Consider the following 22,083-nt stretch of genomic DNA (forward strand, 5'->3'; position numbering starts at 1 on the left):
ATTAAAATAAAAAGTGATATGGATGGTCAACATAGTCAGAGTAGCCAGAAAACAAAATATGTACCTGGAAGGAATGTGATGATTGAATTATCAGTGTTTGGACGTTCTTCAAAGTCCATCATTACTTGGGCAGATCCCTGCCTTGTATAACAGCGCACAGTAGACTTGTAATTAATGTCTCCGCTCCTGTACACCATTGCAGAAATCTGTCCATCATTTTCATTGCCCATGTACATTGGCTCTCTAAACTGTACCTTTGGCACTGAAATAAAATACATCAGGATTACAATATAATATGTTCTCATATATAAAGTTAACGTTGTCATTTCCTAAACAAGAAGATTATGAATATTGTTATAGTAATATGTGTTGGACACATATTTATCAAAATATACCACTAATAAAAAAACATTGGCTATACTGATTGAGTATGATATTGAGTAATAGTTTCTACTGCCATAAATATAGAATATATATAGAACAGGAGAACAGCAATAGTACAGTAAAGACGTATGAAGAGCTCTCTCACTTCTCTGCTATAGCACCTGGGTCACCAGAACTCATCCCAAGGTAAAAGAAGCACACAATTAGAGGGGCTAAATCATCAGTGCAGTGGTGATGGTTCTCTAATATTTTTAAGTTTAAAATGTGCTTGTGAGATTTTACAATAATGCATTTGTGCTATAAATTACTCACAGTCTGAAACGGTGTCATTGATAAAAACGGTGGCTTTGCTTGGCTCCCCGAGTACAGCATTCATTGGCATTCGTAATACTAGTTCAAACTTCTCTATTCCCTCCAGTACTGGCTGTCCCAAATCATCTAGGATAATTACACGGAATGTTTGCATGTTCACACCAGGGGCAAAATCCAGGTTCCGACTTATACCAACGTAGTCTATACCAGCTAAAAAAAAAAAAAGGTGTAAAAATAGGCATATAATAATTCCCAATTAAAGTAATGTATTCTACAACATTGACACATGGTACATTCCTATTAGTATTATTTTTGGATTTTATTCTTTAATTAAAGAATTAATTGAGAACATTTCACATATTTGTAATGCAAGAAAAACTTTGAATATAGGAAAAAGGTACTAAGGCCACAAAAACCCCCTTGAAATGTTTCTCTCAGACAGGTAACTACCAATTATTACTCAAAGAGTTGTCCAATGCATAAATTAAAGGACCACTCTAGGCACCCAGACCACTTCAGCTTAATGAAGTGGTTTGGGTGCCAGGTCCCTCTAGGATTAACCCTTTTTTTTTATAAACATAGCAGTTTCAGAGAAACTGCTATGTTTATAATAGGGTTAATCCAGCCTCCAAACCCTCTAGTGGCTGTCTCACTGACGGCCGCTAGAGGCGCTTGCGTGATTCTCACTGTGAAAATCACAGTGAGAGCACGCCAGCGTCCATAGGAAAGAATTGTAAATGCTTTCCTATGAGACCGGCTGAATGCGTGCACACCTCTTGCCGCACATGCGCATTCAGCCCAAAGGGAGGATCAGAGGCGGAGAGGAGGAGGAGAGCTCCTCGCCTGGCGCTGGAATAAAGGAATGTTTTAACCCTTTCCTCATCCCAGAGCCCGGCGGGAGGGGGTCCCTGAGGGTGGTTGAACCCTCAGGGCACTATAGTGCCAGGAAAACGAGTATGTTTTCCTGGCACTATAGTGGTCCTTTAATGTTAGATGTATTATGATAGTTTTACAGTACCGATGTGTTACTGAATTCAACATTGTATCATATGTGAGCCACATGGCTTCAACAACAGCATAGTATTATTATTATTATTTCTAAAGTGACAAAAAAATCCGTAGTGCTGTACAATGGGTGGACTAACAGACGTATTTGTAACCAGACAAGTTGGATACACAGGAACAGAGGGATTGAGGGCACTGCTCAATGAGCTTACATGCTAGAGGGAGTGGGTATAGGGACACAAAAGGTAAGGGTAGGGTAGAAAAGTAGGTCGATAGGATAGTATTCATTGTTTGGTTTAGTGTTTTGTTTTGATCACAGTTGCAGGAGAGGAATCAGTGTGCGGGGAGGGAATGTTGTTTACATTTTAATTGATATGCTTTCCTGAAGAAGTAAGTTTTCAAAGATTTTTTTGAAGGAGTGGAGATTGGGTGAAAGTCTTACAGAGAGGGAAAGGGCGTTCCATAGGAATGGTGAAGCCCTAGAGTCGTTAAGGTGAGCATCAGAGCTAGAAGTACGAACAGAAGTTAGATGTCGGTCTCCGGCAGAGCGAAGGAGCCTAGACGGGACATATTTGTGTATTAGTAAGGATAAGTAGGTCGGAGCAGCATTGTGTAGAGATTTGTAAGCAAGTATCAGGATTTTAAATTGACTCCTATATCTACGGTAAGCCAATGTAGGCACTGACAAAGTGGGGGGAGGTGCGGGCGGACAGGAATATGAGCCATATGACATCACAGGACAAATCTTCATATGGCTCATTTGAGATAGGACCATGGATTGTAACTTTTCTGGAGTTTTTTCCATGTATGTCTAGGGACATCAGAAGTACAATATACTGAAGACATTTGTAACTTGCCTTGGCCCTTAATATGCACTTACTGGATATATAGCAATATGGCAATCACAATGCTTTTGTACACATTTAGCTACATAAAATGATGAAACCATAATTTAGCATTACACTTTCTTTGCATGTCATAATCCAAATCAATGTTAGTCCTTTTAATCACTGCAAATATATTATTCACTGGGTGGACTCAACCGGCAATATTGCAGTAGTTCCACTATCTACGGAACTGTCTGAGTATAGGAGACACACTTTCAAATGTATATTTTCCCCCCAACTTTTTAATAGCAGACTTTTAATTAAACTCCAGAGACTTTGTGTCACACATCAATATCTTTGTATGTAGCTTTCTCACCTATTGCTGAAAGGGGTTCGGTCTTCTGTGATCGAACTGTAATGGTGGCAGTTTTTGAAAGATCTGTTCCAGTTCTCCAAACACGCACTTCAATGAATCCAGCACTTTCATCAACATGGTATTCCAGTTCTCCAAAGTAGAATGCGGGTTCTGGTAAATGAGGATTATACAAGTTTTATTCATCTTTTAAGATTTTCAGCATTCAATAATGTTTATTTCTCTGGAATTTGTTTAGAGAACATTTTTTATTCATGATTTCATGATCATGGAGGTAAAGGGTACAGAAAGCCAAGGGGGAGGATATGGCAAACATCAACAATACAGTAATCTAATTTACCTATAGCTTCCTGGGTCAGTATTGTTCATACATTTAGGGGAACACAAGGAAAGAGATAAATAAGTTCCTCAACAGGCGAAAAATGTAATACTTACATTTATACCCAGTGACACATTTTCTGGTGTTGGTGAGCACTCATTGCAAAATGTTGGCCATGTCAGGATTTGACCATTAATTCTATTATTATTCATTTATTATTACTGATTTGTAACTTTTTCACCATGTTGAGGTGGGATCATTTTATAGTTAAGGGATGGAATGCTGACCTGGAAAGTCATACTGTATTGGATGAAATATAACATTTTTTTGCAGTGAATAAAAAAAATAAGTTAGTGGTGGTGAGTTGACAATAACTGTTTTGGCCTAAATTGGTTGTAAACTCAATATTTAATGAATGGAGTTATACAGCCCAAAAGGTAGATCCCCAGATGTTCTAAAACTACAACTCCTTCACTGATTTGTGGCACTGAAGACTTTTCACCTTTACTGTAATTGTTTTTGGCAATGTGTCTTATCTCGAGTAAATGTAACTTATCTCTTTAAGTAATGCATTTCACACCGTTTCACACAATACTTCAATATATAAACTTAATTGTCTGGAATTAGGATCAAAGGTAACTGAATAGATAAGGTTTTGCACTAATGATAAGCATTGGGGCTTCAGACTTATTGGAGCGCAATCAGGAGGAAGTAAATGCTACAGAGGAGTGACTCTGGAGTTAAAGCCTGGCAAAGTTATTTTAAGTGATCCAGCAACTGTAATGTGAGATTGCTAAAATTTAGGATGAAAACGTTGCATTAAATGCCAGAAATCAACATCTTCTTCTTGGCCTGAACTCTGGGTTTAAAAGTCTGATTTTTGTATTTCTGAGATGTTGTTCTTGCACAGGATGTCCAACTTTAATACACAGGCTCCAAGACAGAGATATAAAAAGAAATGAACTGAAGTCATCTCCAATATAAATCTAAAGTTTAATTTGAATATAATTTAATGTTCTGAACACCCTGAATTAAATAGGAATTTACTATACTTTATTTCCATTAAATTGTAGATTACTGATTTTTTTTTCAACTTTCATTCCTTCCATAGTGCTAGCATTCCCTTTAATCCATGTTTTTTTTTACAGGGATGACATTTATGTGCATGACACTGGCTTGGTGATACATCCTTTGGTTATAAAATCTGTTTTGTTGACTCATTTTCCTATTGTAATATAATATAATATAATATATACAAAATATAATTCCCAGTTTCAAAAGACTTTCCATTGGCTCTAGGGAGGGCTGTGCCACTAAAGCAAACAATCTATTTTTGGCAGTTATCTGGGGCCAGACTTTGGATAATTAATTGAATGCCAGTAGCATGAATTCAAGTAACAGAGCAAACCCCATACTTTATTTAATTGTATTGAAAAATATAAATAAAATATCCATTAAGATATGCTTGTAAATGACAAGAATTTGATTGGACCAATGTCCTGGGACTTTATTACATCACAAGGGGCAGAGGTGAAAGCTGCAAGGAGACTACTGACGGTGCTGGAATAAAAGTGAGAACATTTTTATTTTACACCTCATTCATTAGTAAATTTGCTGCATTGCTCCTTGAGAATACAGTAGAAGTGATTATTTTAAAATAACTGTACAGTATTCCTTTAATTATATACATTTACAAACAAAAAACATGCAAGGCACCAATCCATCCTTTCCTGCAAGTCTAGTTAATATGTATACACAGCACAAATATGGGAATTCAGCTCTGGGTATTAAACATATATATATATATATATATATATATATATATATCTCATAGCGTAACACTGTTCAGTAGATACAGTTTACAAATGCTGGAAGATTCTGATATACACATATAAAGAAAGAAGTGTTTATACACTGAACAAAATTATAAATGCAACACTTTTGTTTTTGCCCCCATTTTTCAGATCTAAAACTTTTTTCTATGTACACAAAAGGCCTATTTCTCTCAAATATTCTTCACAAATATATCTAAATCTGTGTTAGTGAGCACTTCTCCTTTGCTGAGATAATGCATCCACCCCCCAGGTGTAGCATATTAAGATGCTGATTATTGCAAAGGTGTGCCTTAGGCTGGCATCAATAAAAGGCCACTCTAAAATGTGCAGTTCTATCACACAGCACAATGCCACAGATGTCGCAAGTTATGAGGGAGCATGCAATTGGCATGATGACTGCAGGAATGTCCACCAGAGCTGTTGCGTATTAATTGAATGTTAATTTCTCTACCATAAGCTTTCTTCAAAGACGTTTCAGAGAATTTGGCAGTACATCCAACCGGCCTCACAACCGCAGACCACGTGTAACCACACCAGCCCAGGACCTCCACATCCAGCATCTTTACCTCCAAGATCGCCTGAGACCAGCCACCTGGACAGCTGCTGTAACAATTGGTTTGCATAACCAAAGAATTTCTGCACAAACTGTCAGAAACCATCTCAGGGAAGCTCATATGCATGCTCGTGGTCCTCATCAGGGTCTCGACCTGACTGCAGTTCGTCGTAGTAACCGACTTCAGTGGGCAAATGCTCACATTCGATGGTGTCTGGCACTTTGGAGAGGTGTTCTCTTTAGGGATGATTAACGGTTTTCACTGTACAGGGCAGATGGCAGATAGCGTGTATGGCGTTGTGTGGGTGAGCGGTTTGCTGATGTCAGCGTTGTGGTTTGAGTGGCCCATGGTGGAGGTGGAGTTATGGTATGGCCAGGCGTATGTTATAGACAACGAACACAGGTGCATTTTATTGATGGCATTTTGAATGCACAGAGATACCGTAATGAGATCCTGAGACCCATTGTTGTGCCATTCATCCACGACCATCACCTCATGTTGCAACATGATAATGCACGGCCCCATTTTGCAAGGATCTGTACACAATTCCTGGAAGCTGAAACCAGTTCTTGCATGGCCAGCATACTCACCGGACATGTCCCCGATTGAGCATGTTTGAGATGCTCTGGATCAGCGTATATGACAGCGTGTTCCAGGTCCTGCCAATATCCTGCAACTTCGCACAGCCACTGAAGAGGAGTTGACCAACATTCCACAGGCCACAATAAACAACCTGATCAACTCAATGCGAAGGAGATGTGTTGCACTGCGTGAGGCAAATGGTGGGCACACCAGATACTGACTGTTTTTTGCCCCCCCCCCCCCCAATACTGTAAAACTGCACATTTTAGAGTGGCCTTTAATTGTGGCCCGCCTAAGGCACACCTATGCAATAATCATGCTGTCTGTCTAATCAGCATCTTGATATGCCACACCTGTGAGGTGGATGGATTATCTCGGCAAAGGAGAAGTGCTCACTAACACAGATTTAGACAGATTTGTGAACAATATTTGTGAGAAATAGGCCTTTTGTGTACATAGAAAAAGTCTTAGATCTTTGAGTTCAACTCATGAAAAAAATCGGGGCAAAAACAAAAGTGTTGCGTTTGTAATTTTGTTCAGTATATATTATTACAGAAAGCCACAAGAAAAGCAAGAAAAAGTGTGCTTTCCAGCGCTAGAACATTTCTTTGTGTATTTTTGCTTAACATTATAACTGTGTACGCGTTATGTGAAAATCTGGTAAAATTAGAAACATTTGTCTTCTTACTGAATGCACTACATTGAGTCAGATTTTAAATACTGTGAATTAGGCTGTGCTAGTAACAAATAATTTTATATTTAATAAGAAACAGTTAACCACAGCTTACAGTTTAGTGAATAACCCCCCAAAATTCATACATGTACACCAAGAATGATATGCAGAATCTTGTTTTATTTTTTCTTATTTTTAGATTGTAGAAATCTTTCCCTCATTCCTGCATTATCAGCTTCTGCACTTCTTGCGGGTTGGTACCAACGTAGTAGAGAATGTATATACAAATATGATCTTATTATCTTAATACGCGATGAGAAACTCATGACTCAGTGAAATCTTGCAAATTCCTTACATTATTCACTTCATTTTCATGTGAGCTTGAGAGAGCAAGATATGGAATGAGAGAACTTAAAATGTAACTGGAGTGGAATACAAATGCAGGAGTAGAACATAACAGATATTCATTTTAGCCGATGAAATTACCCTAGTTCAACTTGTAGGATTTCATGTAAATCATTTATTTATGTAACAGGGTTTACATGAATTTAATAAAGGCACTGGTATAATCATGGGAAAACCAAAACCAAAGCAATGATCATTTCCTAATGGGGACTTTCTAGGCACCAAAATGACTTCATCTTAAAGAAGTCCTCTTGAAGCATAAGTGCTACCCCTGTAACTTTGCAAATGCTAGTTTATTCATTTAATACATTTGACCCCTTAAGGACCAAACTTCTGGAATAAAAGGGAATCATGACATGTCACACATGTCATGTGTCCTTAAGGGGTTAATAGACCAGGGATTGCCAAACATCTCAGCAAGGTGCACAAACAGTCCAAGATTAAGGCTTTTCCCAATTCTGTCCCTATGGAATATAGACAAGATTACTGGCCTGTCTTTGGGGCTGGGCTGGGGACCACTTACATTGCTAACACAAAGAAAATATAGAAAATACTTACCATAATCATACGGCAGTCTCATCCCAGATCATGAAAAGGCTTCAATAGATACCTATGATGTATGGGGTATGAGATAGAGAAACCAAGATATATGTCTAGGACTAGGTCTACCATATGTCCACACTGCGATGTAGACCTTTTATACCTCTAGGCACAGTGTGTGAGAGATCCATGTTCTTGGTTGCAGATGGCATGCTGCCTAAAGACCATATCAACTTGGTCTGAATTCAGTCATGTCTTGCATATCTGCCAACTGTCCTATTTTTGAAAGAACAGTCAGCACTTTTGGATTCACATGTTTATCTAGCACACCTAAAAGTTCATCAAAGTACTACATAAATAGACTTGTTGCTGCTATTAATTGTAATAACTTTCTTTTCTTTATCTTTTGGAAGGTAAAACTAAGGAAGGATGAAGTTTGTATGTGTACAACCTGCTTAAAAGATATTTAAAGGTCTTATAGTAAGTTCCATGCATAGCATTCCATATCGGGATGAAAGCAGATACACCACATTAGAAATGGATGATATACCGGTAATCCTTTTATGTGATATGCTCCGTGAGTAACAGATGAGAGTTTAACCACCTGTCAAATGTACATGCTTGTCATTATGCTATTATGTGACTCCAGTTTTAACTAGGATAATGATTTAAGATTTATGGGGACTTCATTTACGAGATTAATGCAAAAAAACAGATTGATAAGGTTTATCCACAAAACTGTTAAATGTAGAAAATTACAAGGAATTTTATATTTTAGGCTTAGTTGGAGAACTTTTCAAGTTTGTCAATTATATACTAACATTTCGAACTCCTTAGTTAATTCTGTACAATCCTGGTTTAGTAAATAAATCCCATTGTGTTATCAATGCACTTGTCTATAAATCCACAAGACTTTTTTTTTTTTACTAATTTATGAACTGTGAAGACTTGGCAAGGGTTTTAGGGTTTTACAACATTTGCCAAAAAAATGTAAATTTCTATTGCAAATATTTCGGCCTCTTATTTCTAAATCAATTTCATTTCCCAGTTTAGTGACTAATGTTTTACATGCAATAATGTAAACAATGATATCAATATTGTATTATACTACTCTGCGATCAGATTATAATTCTTTCTATTACTGAGTGATACAAGCAAAGCCCCTTGACTTTCTATGTTAAGGCTTGCAAATTGTCCTTACAGGTACACTATAGTCACCAAGACAAATTTTGCTTAATGAAGCAGTTTTGGTGTACAAATCATGCCCCTGCAGCCTCACTGCTCAATTCTCTGCCATTTAGGAGTTAAATCACTTTGTTTATGAACCTTAGTCACACCAAACACTTCCTGTAAAGAGTCATCTAAAGTTTATCCTTCCTTTATTGCAAGTTCTGTTTAATTTAGATTTTCTTATCCCCTGCTATCTTAATAGCTTGTTAGACCCTGCAAGAGCCTCCTGTAAGTGATTAAAGTTCAATTTACAGAGAAAGAGATACAATTGTTAAAGGGAAATTACATCTGATTGAAAGTGAAACCAGTTGTTTTTTTTCATGCAGGCTGTGTCAATCAGAGCCAGGGGAGGTGTGACAATGGCTATATAAACAGAAACAAAGTGATTTAACTCCTAAATGGCAGTGAATTGAGCAGTGAAACCTGAGAAGCATGGTCTACACACTAAAACTGCTTCATTAAGCTAAAGTTGTTTAGGTGACTATAGTGTACCTTTAATGTCTAATGCTTCTGCACATAATAGGACTCAGAAATGATCAGTTACATATTTTGTATTCAATCATGTGTATGTGCTTAGTGAAACTATCAGCCAGGTCATGCATGATATTATACAGTTTTCTCAGCAAAGCAGATAGTTTTAGTATTATGGAACTAGACTATCCAAGCACTTTCATCATGATACACTCCAAATGCTTGATACCAAATATCAAGACACTGTAATCCAACAATATCTGATGTTTGTAAGGAAACATAGCTATCGAACGAGAACAGTAAGGAGAAGGCAACTATTCTATTTACAGATGATGAGATGACTCTGGACTTTTCAGAATTAGCAAGACAGCTTCCAGCCATGTTTACTAAAATAGCTTAAAGAGAGCTTGTCATACCAAACATGACTTGGCTCAGTTCATAGGAAATAACATTAATCTGTACATTGTACAAAGTAAATTGATGGGTGAACTTAATGTATGACTCAAATAATTTAAAGAGACTATAGCCACTAAAAACCTTTAACTTAATGAATCATTTTTCGTGTATAGATCATGTCCATGCAGTGCCACTGCTAAATTCTTTGTCATTTAGGAGTTAAATTCCTGCCTGCATGTGACTTACACAACCTCCCTAAATACTTCCTTTAAAAGAAAGATCTAATGTTAAACTTTCTGTATTGCACACTATGTTTAATTTAGAATGTATGTTCCCCTGCTCTTTTAATAGCTTTGTAGATCCTGCAGGGGCCTCCTGTGTGTGATCAAAGTTCGATTTACAGAGCAGAAGATACAAAACTACTAAAGTAAGTTAATGTCTTATGCAATTGAAACTATTTTGATTTTAATTCTTAAATGGCAGAGAATTGAGCAGTGAGACTGCATGGGCATGATCTATACATGAAAATTTCATTAAACTGAAGTTGTTTTGATGCCTATATGAAACGTGAAGTCCCAGGGCCTACTATTGCTAGCATGCATGCTCTGCTGTTAATTAGTAGCATGCATGCATCCTTTAAGATTTTCTGAGGTACTATGCGCATAGTGTACATAGTTTGAAAACCTGCCCAAAAATTTTAAATCAAGGCATTTAAAGGAACTATCAAAGCACCATAACCACTGCAGCCTAATTGCATCAGTTTTAGTAATTTACACCACGTTGTAGAACAGAAAACTATGAGGAGTCTCACCCATTGTGTCTACTTTACATATTTGCTACCATTTTCTTTGAAGAACAAAAACAAACAAACAATAAAATGAAATACTTATAGTTCTAAGATTTGTGACAAAAACATGTATTTGTACTTTATAAATAATTTTTCTTTAGTGGATGATACTTTGAGCAAGAATTTTATTAGCGGTTAGATAACAAGGAACTACGAATAGAATTTTACACATACGAGGCCCTTTGTTTGGATATTAGAGATACATTGTACAAGATTGCTTATCCTAAACGTTAGCTCAGTACCTAACCCTTACTTCTGTTTCATAGCTAATTTCCTGAAAGCCATGATTAGTATAGAGTGACATTGTTCTTCATGGGTCACAAACAGAGCACAGTACAATGAATTTGGCTTTAGACTCGGCAGATCTTTAATCTAGTAAATCGTCTAAATGAATAAAGTTCAAATATTAATGACCTTCCATTATAAATAAAGTTAAAAAAAAAACTTTCTAAGTATTTAAACTAGATTTGTCAGGGAAGCAAGAATGGAAGTGCTAGCTTAAAGCAGAGCCAATTAGTAAACTGAGAAGGAAGGTGCTTTGTGTTAACTACGATAAAGAACCAAAGTCTTTCCTTTGTTTACCCATATCCTGTCCTCGTTTTCTTGCAAAAAGCAACTAACCCCTTATCTTGTACAACATGTAATCATAAAACCACCTTCCTCCGCCCCAACAACATAATAATAGAATTTCATGCTTATTTAAAAACCTGTGACTCACTGTGGGGAAATTGAAAGAGAAAACTTTGTTTTGTGACTGGCATTTCTTTAAATATGGAGGAAAATAGGAAATCTATTGCCCCCTTTCATGAGAGAGCATACATCAAGCCATATGGTATTGTGTGAGCAGGACTAACTGGGTCAGATTCAAATTGGTGATTTGAATCTGCTTTGAGGATAAACATTCTATATGCTGAGGACTATGGCTCCATTGAATCTTCAGAAGCCTTATATATTACCCCTGCAGAACTTGGTGACAATCTGGGAGATAGACCTTTCTCATCTTTATCGGGAGTTTTTTCTTCTATTTATACTTTTTTTCCACTGTTCGTGTACTCAGGAGTTCAGTGGAAATTCCTTCGTTCTGGAGTTTGTTCTTGTTCACATGTGGGTAATCCTCGCATTCTGGTAAGTGATTCCCTGTTCCCCTTTTTTATCCGTACAAACACTGTGGCGTACAAACTCCCGAATGATCTGCACATAGGCGAACCTCATCAATCACTTAAAGATACAGGTTTTCGTTCGGTTCTTAAAGTGACAAGTGCTTCTGTTCCTAAAGGAATATCTTTTTTTGTTATTGCCAGTATAATTTCTTCTTGCCTTAAGGTAAGAATGTATTTCTTTATCTCTCATTTTTCAATGTTATGTCTGAGGAAATAAATTAATTTCCTTAGGGAAAAAAAAACGTTATTTTGTCTTCCCACGACTGGATGCTAACTCACTTTGCACCTTTTTTCTTTATAGATGTCTTCTCCCTCTGCCTTCCACCGCTCAAGTTCAAAGAAATATAGGTGAGACAAAATTTATAGGGAAAAAAAAGAGTGCCGTACGGGCCCCATAGTTACTTACATGGTCTTTCATTTTTGCAGCCCAAGCATGAGCCGGGATAGATCCCCCAGGAAACCAAGGAAAAATCTAATCACTGCTTGGCCTGCAATAAGACTGCTCTAGAGGTTAAAAACCTATACCTGTAGGAAAGAAGTGGCAGACATCCTCAAGAAGAACTTAAAATGTGGATATCCCAGGCCATTGCTGAAGGCTTCAAGGCTTCTACTAAAAACACCACCTCCAAAAAACGTCAAAGCTGGAATCCTTTGAGGATATTACTGAAGAAGAGGATGCAAATACAGAGTATGGGCCTTAGACTCCAAATCTGTTGAAAAAAGTATATTTCGAATAAGAAATACCCTAAAATTACAGGAAGAAATGACAGAATCCCTAGAATCTGACAAATATTTTGAAGACCTCAGATCTTTCAAACCATTGTTTCCTGTGCATCCTTATATCAAGGATATGACCCTTAATGAATGGGACAGGCCAGAGAAAAAAAAGTTACCCTAAAAATAGGAATCCTAGGATCTACCCCTTCGCCTCCAAAGATTGCAAAACTTGGACTGCAATCCCCAAAATTGATGTGGCTGTGATAAATTGCAAAACGTACTATGCTTCCCATTGACTCTTTGGCATATTTATGGGAACCTATGGAGAAACGACTGGATGCTAACCTTATAAAAGCTTATCAATCTCTGAGCTCAGCTCTACACCCAGCCATAGCTCTTACCACCTTGTCCAGAGCCATGGTTAGACAACCTGGAAGAAGATATCCAAAGAGGTGTGAGAAGAGAACACCTCCTGGACAATATTAGGGATTTCAGACTCGCAGCAGACTTCAGCTCTGAAGCATCCCTGGATATCTCCATGATGATTGCCAAAAGCATGGCATTATCTGTCTCAGTCAGAAGAGCCCTGTGGTTATACTCTAGGGAAGCTGACTACTCTTCAAAATCCTCCCTTTGCGTTCTTCCCTTCCAGGGTGATCTCCTTTTTGGAAAAGTCCAAGATGAGGCTATCCAAAAAGCAGCGGGCAGCAAGAAATCTTTCCTACCTCAAGAGAAAAGAACCCCATACTCAACCTCATGGAAAGACAAGAGGTTTCATGACAGGTCCTTTCGAGACAATAGATCATACCGTCCAGGTAAAGAGTATAACAGATATGCGTCTTGGAGAACCTATCAGCCGCCTTCATCTTCCTCTAAATTCAACAGGGAAGGGGATTGAGAGTCCCTACTAAAAACTTCTGAAGGTTTACAGGCCCATACAGACTCCTTAGGAGGAAGACTTCATCATTTCCTATCTGTCTGGGCCACAAATATATCAGACTCCTATGTCATATCTATCCTCTATCAGGGCTACAGAATCAAATTTGACTCCTCTCCTCCAAACAACTCCTTCATAAGGTCAAGAAAACCTTTGGGGAAAAAGGGGAAGCCATGATATTCGGTGTCAAAAAACTACTTTTCCAAGGTGTCATAGATGAGGTGCCCAGGGGGGTATTAGCCACGAGGCAAACAAGGCATTTGCCTTGGGCGGCATTTTCCAGGGGGCGGCAAAAAAAGCCGCCCCCAAATGCCCAGGGCAAATGCCTTGTTAGCCTTGCGGCTAACCGACATGCCGGTCGGGCTGCTGGGCGGGCGGCACTGGCGGGCGGCTGGCGAGGGAGCACTTCCCCTGAGCTCTCTGCTCAGCTCCCTCGCAAGCCGCCTGCAGAGTGAGGCTGGGAGCCGGAATATGACGTCATATTCCGGCTCCGCCTCCCAGCCTCACTCTGCGGGCGGCGTGCGAGAGAGCTGAGCAGAGAGCTCAGGGGAAGTGCTCCCTCGCCAGCCGCCCGCCCTGCAGCCACTGGACCACCAGAGAATGGGAGAACCCCCACCCCCCAGCATTCCCAAAGGTAAGGAGGCTGGGGGGGGGATAAATAAAAATAAAGAGAAGTGAGTATTAATGTGAGTGAGTGTGTGTGTCTGTTAGTGTGTGTGTGTCTGTTAGTGTGTGTATGTCTGACTGTGTGTGTCTGTTAGTGCGTGTGTGTGTGTGTTAGTGTGTGTGGGTGTGTCTGTTAGTGTGTCCGACTGTGTGTGTCTGTTAGTGTGTGTGTGTGTCTGACTGTGTGTCTGACTGTGTGTCCGACTGTGTGTGTCTGTTAGTGTGTGTGTCTGTTAGTGTGTGTGTCTGTTAGTGTGTGTGTCTGACTGTATGTGTGTCTGACTGTGTGTGTGTCTGACTGTGTGTGTGTCTGACTGTGTGTCCGACTGTGTGTCCGACTGTGTGTGTCTGTTAGTGTGTGTGTGTCTGTTAGTGTGGGTCCGACTGTGTGTGTCTGTGTGTGTCTGACTGTGTGTCTGACTGTGTGTCTGACTGTGTGTCCGACTGTGTGTCTGTTAGTGTGTGTGTCTGACTGTGTGTGTGTCTGACTGTGTGTGTGTTTGACTGTGTGTCCGACTGTGTGTCTGACTGTGTGTCCGACTGTGCGTGTCTGTTAGTGTGTGTGTGTCTGTTAGTGTGTGTGTGTCTGACTGTGTGTCTGACTGTGTGTGTCTGTTAATGTGTGTGTGTCTGACTGTGTGTCCAACTGTGTGTGTCTGCTAGTGTGTGTTTCCGACTGTGTGTGTGTGTCTGACTGTGTGTGTCTGACTGTGTGTGTGTGTGTGTCTGTTAGCTAGTGTATGCGTATCTGTCAGTGAATGTGTGTGTATTTAGAAGGCGGGGCAGGGGGGAAGGGTTGGGTCGGGGTGGCGCGCGCAGGGGGGGGGGTGTCTGAGTTTTGTCCTGCCTAGGGCAGCACAAAACCAAGATACACCACTGGAGGTGCCTCTTTCAGAAAGATACAACAGTATTCTTGGACCCAAAACCCAACAGAAAATGGAGACTGATTATAGGTCTGGAAAAAAACAAAAAACATATTCCTGAAACACCTATCATTCACGATGAAATCCATATCCACTATTATTCCCAACATCAACAAAGGGGATTTGCTAACGTCCATAGACCTAAAGGATGCATATTACCATGTTTCCATCTACCCTCTTCATCACAAGTTCCTCCGATTTCCCATTATGGGTCAGCATTTTCAATTCAGAGGCCTCCCTTTTGGCTTAAGCCTTGCTCCAAGGACCTTCTCAAAAGTCTTAGTGGTCCTGATTGCACATCTGAGGAAAAACGGGCTAGTAATCTTTCACTACCTAGACGACATTTTAATAGTTGCTCCATCTCTTCAAGAAGCTTCCCGTCACACTGTACGGGCCCTGTACTGTCTACAAAAACACGGTTGGATTATCAACAGGGAGAGGAGTGCCCTGACTCTGTCTCAGCAAGCAATTTTCTTGGGTGCTTATATCAACACCGTAAAAGCAAAGGTCTTCCTATCACAAGAAAGTATAAGCAGACTGGAATACAATATTCTCTCGGTCCTCCCCAAACCTTTCATCACAGCCAAGGAGTACATGAGTATTCTGGGCTCACTAACCTCAACTATAGGATTAGTCCGCTGGGCTCAATGGAAGTCAAGACCAATCCAATTTCCTGAATCAGTTCAATCACTATCACAACAACTGGAAGCAAATGCTTCAAATTCCTCGAGTAGTAAAAGATCAATTGGTGTGGTAGCTACAGTGAGACAATCTTTAGAGAGTTTTTCCTATAGAAGAATCCCCTTGGCAAGTTATCACCACAGATGCGAGCATGACAGGATGGGGTGCTCACACAGAATCAATATGAATTAAAGGGAGAAGCAGCCTCTTCCTCTACCTTAAGGAGATGGATAGCTTTGGTCATAACGAACTCCTACCTGCAGAAAAAGTTGACTCCTCCAGCCAAGATCAGAGCTCACTCCACCAGATCCCTGGCTACATCTTGGGCTAATAGGGTAGAGGTTCCTACGGATGACTTCTGCAGGGCAGCTACTTGATCCACTCCTACAAACTTTATTAAGCACTACAAACTGGACCTTCATTCTACGACTATTTCCTTTGGAAGAGGAGTCTTATTGGCTGTTAATATGCATAATGAAAATTAGATGTCCTTTGCAGCACTCATTGTCCTGTGTCTATTCACTGTACCTTGTTTCACCTTCCTTTTAAGTATTTTAAAGTATTTTTGCTTGGGTATTACCCATAAGTGATGCTGCCATGATTAGCCAGGAATATGGAAAATTTAATTACATACTTACCTAGTCATTTTCTTTTCCTGGCTATTTATCATGGCAGCATCCGTCACCCACCCTTCTTTCTTTTTAACTGGACTGAGGTATTGAAGAAGGAGGTACCTTTTATGCCTCCAGTCTCTTTCTCTCTTTTTCATTGGTTGAACCTGTCCTGATCTGGTTAGGGATGAAGCTACCCATAAATGATGCTGCCATGATAAATAGCCAGAAGAAGAAAATTACTAGGTAAGTAGGAATTTAATTTCCCATAATTTAAAATGTAATATTTTATTATTTGTTTAACCCCTTAAGGACCAAACTTCTGGAATAAAAGGGAATCATGACATGTCACACATGTCATGTGTCCTTAAGGGGTTAAACAGTAAAGCATACACTGGATTTTTCCACTTAAAATTGGACTTATGGGCGATTCAAAGTGAAATCAAAGTTCAAGATTTAGGCCAAAATAACTGAATTAGAAAAATTATCCATTCCAATTTTGTTTTCAGTTTGGCTATTTAGGTGTTCAATTTGAAATTCCCTTCAAAGTTAGTCCTTGAGTAAATATTTTTACACAAGCTTTTCAAATAGTTTAATATTTTTGGAAAAACTTTTAAAAATACTTTTTTTTAAAAATAGCATTTATAATAAAACTATCAATATATAAAAACATTATGAAAATATTAAAACAGTTTTCAATTTTTTTTTATAATTTTAAACATGTATCCAAAAATAATGAATCACTTGAAAAGCTCATTAAAAAAAATATGAAATTGAGGCCTTAGTTTGAATTCCCACCAATTCTCACTTTAGAGAATAACTCTGATAGTATACAGCTGAACACCTCCTTCACAAAATTATCTAGGGACGTATTCCTTCATCCCCTCATTTGATATTAATGATGTACATTATTGGATCTTTTGATCTCTGCATTATGACAGGTCAGGCAAGTTTCTGAGAATGGTGTATATAACATGTGCTGATAAGGTCATGAAATTGTGCCCCGATTCATTTTTCTATACTTTGCTAGATAAATTATAACATTGAACAGAAGGCATTTCAACACTTCACTGAATAGATCTAGAACGTGACAAATTATAGATCTGAGCTTTCACCCATGTGTCAGTCTCCATCTTGACGCACATTTATCAGATTACGGATTTGTGATAAAAATAAAATTCCTGGAGAACAATGTGTATGGTCTGTGCAAGTGTGCAAACTTTTCAAAAGTTTAAGTTAAGTATTAAGAATTAAGAAATTATTTTCTCTACTTCATGATGTTTTTGTCTTGGTACCAGGGCAAGGAAAGGCCGTGGTTGTTACATTAAACTTCATATCCCATTTCTCTAACTCGATCAGAAGGCAAGACAATCATTTAACAACTTCTATTTAATGTGATTTCAATCACTCTTTGGTTATAGTAATTTAATGTCATTTTTGTTTTCTCTTAATAAATGTTATTATACTATGTGAATCCCTCTTTTCTTATTTGGATCCTAGTACTGACATTTTGATCTGAAAAATGTTCTGAAGTTAAAATCTCAAAAGCCTTTATAATAACATGAGTGTTGTTTTAAAATTTGTTTTAATTGCTTTTCTAAGTGTTAGATTTTTTTGTTTTATTTATTTATTTATTTATTTTTCTTGTTAAATTGCTTTTTATTAGAAGTAAAAAGGAAAAGTATACTAGATTAAAACACTCCCTGCTAAGGTTTAAACAATTTAAAATGTATGTACTAATCAGAATATATTGCTGTATCAGTCAAGTGTAGTTAAACCTCATGCGCGGGGCGATGCTGGGCCAGTGGAAGACTTAACTGCATTGTTTCCATTTCACTTCAGTGTGCCCTGTCCAAGGGACATAGTAAACCACAAAGGAACATTTGACAGTCTTGGCCAAATCAGGTTCCGCGTGAAATTCACACTGTTCAACATCAGCTTTTGGCTTTCTGCACAGAGTACGGGAAAAGTCAACGTCAAATATGATGTTAATTCCAGATACAACCTGCTTCTCGACGTGATTAATCTTGGCCACCCTGCTGACGAACATATCATTGGTTCTCTTGTTATACTCATTCACCGCAAACACCAGAGCCCGCTGGACGTCCGCATCATTCTCGGAAGCCTCTATCAGAGCGCCCACCAGCCTGGTCTGACCGGTGGCCGCCGCAGCAGCGGACACCAAAGCGAGGATCCCGAACACTGCGATCAGCTTAGCCATGACTACTTTTTTTTTTATTTGTATCTCTAAATTTGTTTGCTTAATATGGTAAACTACTATAGAATTTCATAACATTAGTGCCTGGTATTGTCTTTCTTCCTGCAATAAAAATATATATATTTTCAAATATGAATGTGTGCTTTGCAAGAAGTGAAAAGTTCAGTATAAAAACTCAAAACTGGATCAAGGAAACTACAGGAATATCCTTAAAATGTAAAAAAAAATATGCACTTTATAATATATATATATATATATATATATAACCCTAACAATTATTTAAAATGGCACTGCATTGCCAAACTAAAACCAACAAAAACAAACACAATTTAGTAGGTGTATCCGCAATGAAAAAATGCATTTCATTATTCAATATTTTTGCCATTTGACATTTAGCTAAAACAGCTTGAAAAAGCTGCAGATCTCATGCCTGCAGCCTTTGCAAACCCTGCCCTTTTTCTCAAGCCCAGACATTCTGTGGCTGTCCAATTATGGGCTCCCAATGCAGCTCGTTGAGATGGATTTGGCAGGTGCTCTGGGCAATTGACGCCTTGACGCCTCTTGAGTTTAGCTTCACTGAGCTAAACAACTAGGAAGTAACAGGCCGGTTGTCTGACAGCCATAGGTGTGTAACAAGGTTAATTCTGAGAAGTGGGTAAAATGGAAATTAGATAGGAACATGTCTTAATGATTTTGATCTATATAATTTCCTGCAGATTTATAAATACATTGCTCAACACACTGTAGCGGTTACACTGCTTTTAATGTTCCTAAAAAAAATAAATAAAATATATATATATATATATATATATATTACATACATTAGGAAAGGAAAAAATTCAGCTGGACAAGCACACATTAAACCCCATTCATGATTGATTTATCATTCATGTCCTCATGGGTACATCTATAGATTGGCATGCAGTAGGAAAGTGTGTGTGTCGGAGGGGGGGAAGGATTTGTTGGTCTATACAGAATAAAATAAAGAAAACAAAATATAAACCTTTTTACATTTTGCCTCAAAAGATAAAAGAAAAAACAACAACAAACATTCTTAAATAACATGATTATTTGCACCAACATAACATATACACAACATTGTGTCAAATTTCCAGCAAAATGTGAAAGTTATCTGTAAATGTACCCTTACATGTAACCAAATCAGCTAACACCAAGCCATGGATAGTGCATCAACAATTCAATGGACTTGTCCAAAGTCGGCTCGGAAGGAGGTAAAAGTGGTCCCCTTTAACCAAATTAAATAACTCGAGATATTATTAAACTAGGCATGCATAACACTGCTATTGCTGTCAAGATATCTTGGCAAAAAAAGGCTTCCACATTCCTTGCAAATTAAAGCAATACAAAGCAGCTGTCCACTTGCCAAGACGAGTGGCCCGGAACAAGTAGTGCGCCACCAGTAAAGGGTTAACGGAGATTAACATATGGCAAACGACTTAACGTCTTGTCTGTTTTATGTAAAGCAGGAGAGATGAGACATATACATAGCTTTACATTCCAATGGACTAATTGGAGTAAAATACATTTACAATAATCAGTACAGATGGGACATTTGCGCTTTTTTTTTTGTTTCTTAAACAGCTGAAAGATTAACGTTGCTGATTTGTAAAACACATTAGCCTTCCTTTAGGCAATTCCTGGAATACACTAACTAAATATTGCTGAACTGAGAGGTCATTACTGGAGTCAGTCTATAGTTAGAGAGTGCAAACCTTTTGTTACATTGCCAAGGAAGTTTTGTTTGATGTAGTTTAAATTAGCTTCTGAGGTCCTGGGCAGTAATCTTAGCACCTTTCATCTTCTCTTCAATGTTGGCATAACTTGAACAATCAAATAGTAAATTAATCTTGCTATCTGTGTTGCCAGGTATTGAAATGAAAAATCTACATGTAACGTCTTCCCAAAGAAGAATACCAGACAAGATTAGCTCTTTGTTTTCGGAAGATGTTACATTTCACATTCTTGCTTAGCTGTATCAAATTTATAATAACTGTATATACTATGTATTCATTTTATAAGAGGAAATGTGACCTCAGAGAGCCACAATTCTACTACTCAGTAACATGCAAGAACAAAAAATGAGCTGCACCATAGCCTATCACTATGTATGAATGTGGCCAAGTAATATCCTGAAAATCAAGGGATCATTTCCATGATTGCCAACTCATGGGATCATTTCCAATAGCAGGCAGATCATTACGACTAAAAAATATATCAACATATTTTAATGCTTAGCTCCTTCATGAAGCGAGTACATGTTGTTCAAGTCATCAACCTATCTTTTATCCCTTTTAGCTAAAATTTGGAAGAATTCAAGAGAGAATGAGATAGAAACTATGCTTTCTTTAGTAGGTAACAAATCCCCTGCTACTACACATGACAATAAAAAAAAACCCTGCTTTTCCCCAGGACAATATTAAAACCCCTGCTTTTACTCATGACAATATTAAAACCCCAGCTTTTACCCAGGATAATAATAATACTCCAGCTTTTACCCAGGACAATAATAAATCTCCTGCTTTTACCCAGGACGTGATGGGATAAATTGGCAAATAAGAGAAGGCATATGTTAGTAAATAGACATTTCTAGTGAATTATGAGTGGATGCAAAAATAATGAAACCTATGATTTATATGTAGTCTATAAGTGGTAAACAATAACACATATCTAACCTTAGTTTATAAGGAGGAGGGAGGGAAGAGGTTTTTTTTGCACTTTGTATTTTGTCTTCAACTGAGAAACTGTCCCTGAGGAAGTCCCTAACTGGGACGAAACGCGTAGGAGTTATCATGTGAATCTTTGGTGACAAGTTTCACCTGCCACTGTTAACTTCTGTGTAAGTAAATAAATTTGCATTGTGCACTTTATTTTCATGGTTATCTTATTTGGTTGCACTTTATCTTTTCTCTTCATGAAGGAGACTGACATCAATAAAGTCCAAGATTTGAGAAGATTAACAGCAACTATTTTCTGAAGGCTCTTTATTTGACTCTAAAGTGTGATTGGCCAATTGGCACTTAATATACACCACTATTTTATTATACAGTTTTGCACTATGTTGTGCTGTTCTTATCTCCCCTATATATTGCACTTGTATTGATTGAAGATTTGAGGAGATTTTCGGGTAACTCCATTGCTAGAAGGGAAGTTATGTTTATAAATACATGCACTTTAGTTCACTCAAGTACTTTATCTTTGAGGAGTGAAAGTGTCATTACACATATGCACTTTTTTCATTTAAGCACTTTATTTAGCGATACTGTGAAAAACACTGTTTCGTTGTAACCTTAGTTTCTACCTGTGTATGAGAATTCAAGTGAACTGCTCATAACCTTTGTAGATGTAGAGTGATGGTGCTGGGTACAGGTAATGTTACAATGGAAAACTAATAAATCA

The 22,083-nt window shown here is 38.1% G+C and overlaps 2 protein-coding genes across 2 annotated transcripts in view; both read right to left on the reverse strand.

Annotated features, from left to right (window-relative positions):
* FREM2 (FRAS1 related extracellular matrix 2) overlaps positions 1-22,083 on the reverse strand; it is a 185,789-nt gene that overhangs the window by 31,576 nt on the left and 132,130 nt on the right. The window contains exons 7-9 of the mRNA XM_063428970.1: positions 2,905-3,054; positions 697-906; positions 65-262 (exon numbers count right to left, since the gene is read on the reverse strand). Of these exons, the coding sequence (XP_063285040.1) occupies positions 65-262; positions 697-906; positions 2,905-3,054 (558 nt within the window). The remainder of the gene's footprint in view (positions 1-64; positions 263-696; positions 907-2,904; positions 3,055-22,083) is intronic.
* Positions 18,099-18,670, reverse strand: LOC134597919 (cystatin-like). The gene has a single exon (XM_063444864.1). It carries the CDS (start codon positions 18,667-18,669, stop codon positions 18,262-18,264), a length of 408 nt encoding a protein of 135 aa, XP_063300934.1. The 5' UTR covers position 18,670; the 3' UTR covers positions 18,099-18,261.

The sequence above is a fragment of the Pelobates fuscus genome, chromosome 1 (assembly GCF_036172605.1).
Source record: "Pelobates fuscus isolate aPelFus1 chromosome 1, aPelFus1.pri, whole genome shotgun sequence".
Lineage (NCBI taxonomy): Eukaryota > Metazoa > Chordata > Amphibia > Anura > Pelobatidae > Pelobates > Pelobates fuscus.

What these genes read in the sequence shown, in the direction of transcription:
- LOC134597919 (XM_063444864.1), bottom strand. Translation starts at nt 18,669, where the DNA reads ATGGCTAAGCTGATCGCAGTGTTCGGGATCCTCGCTTTGGTGTCCGCT.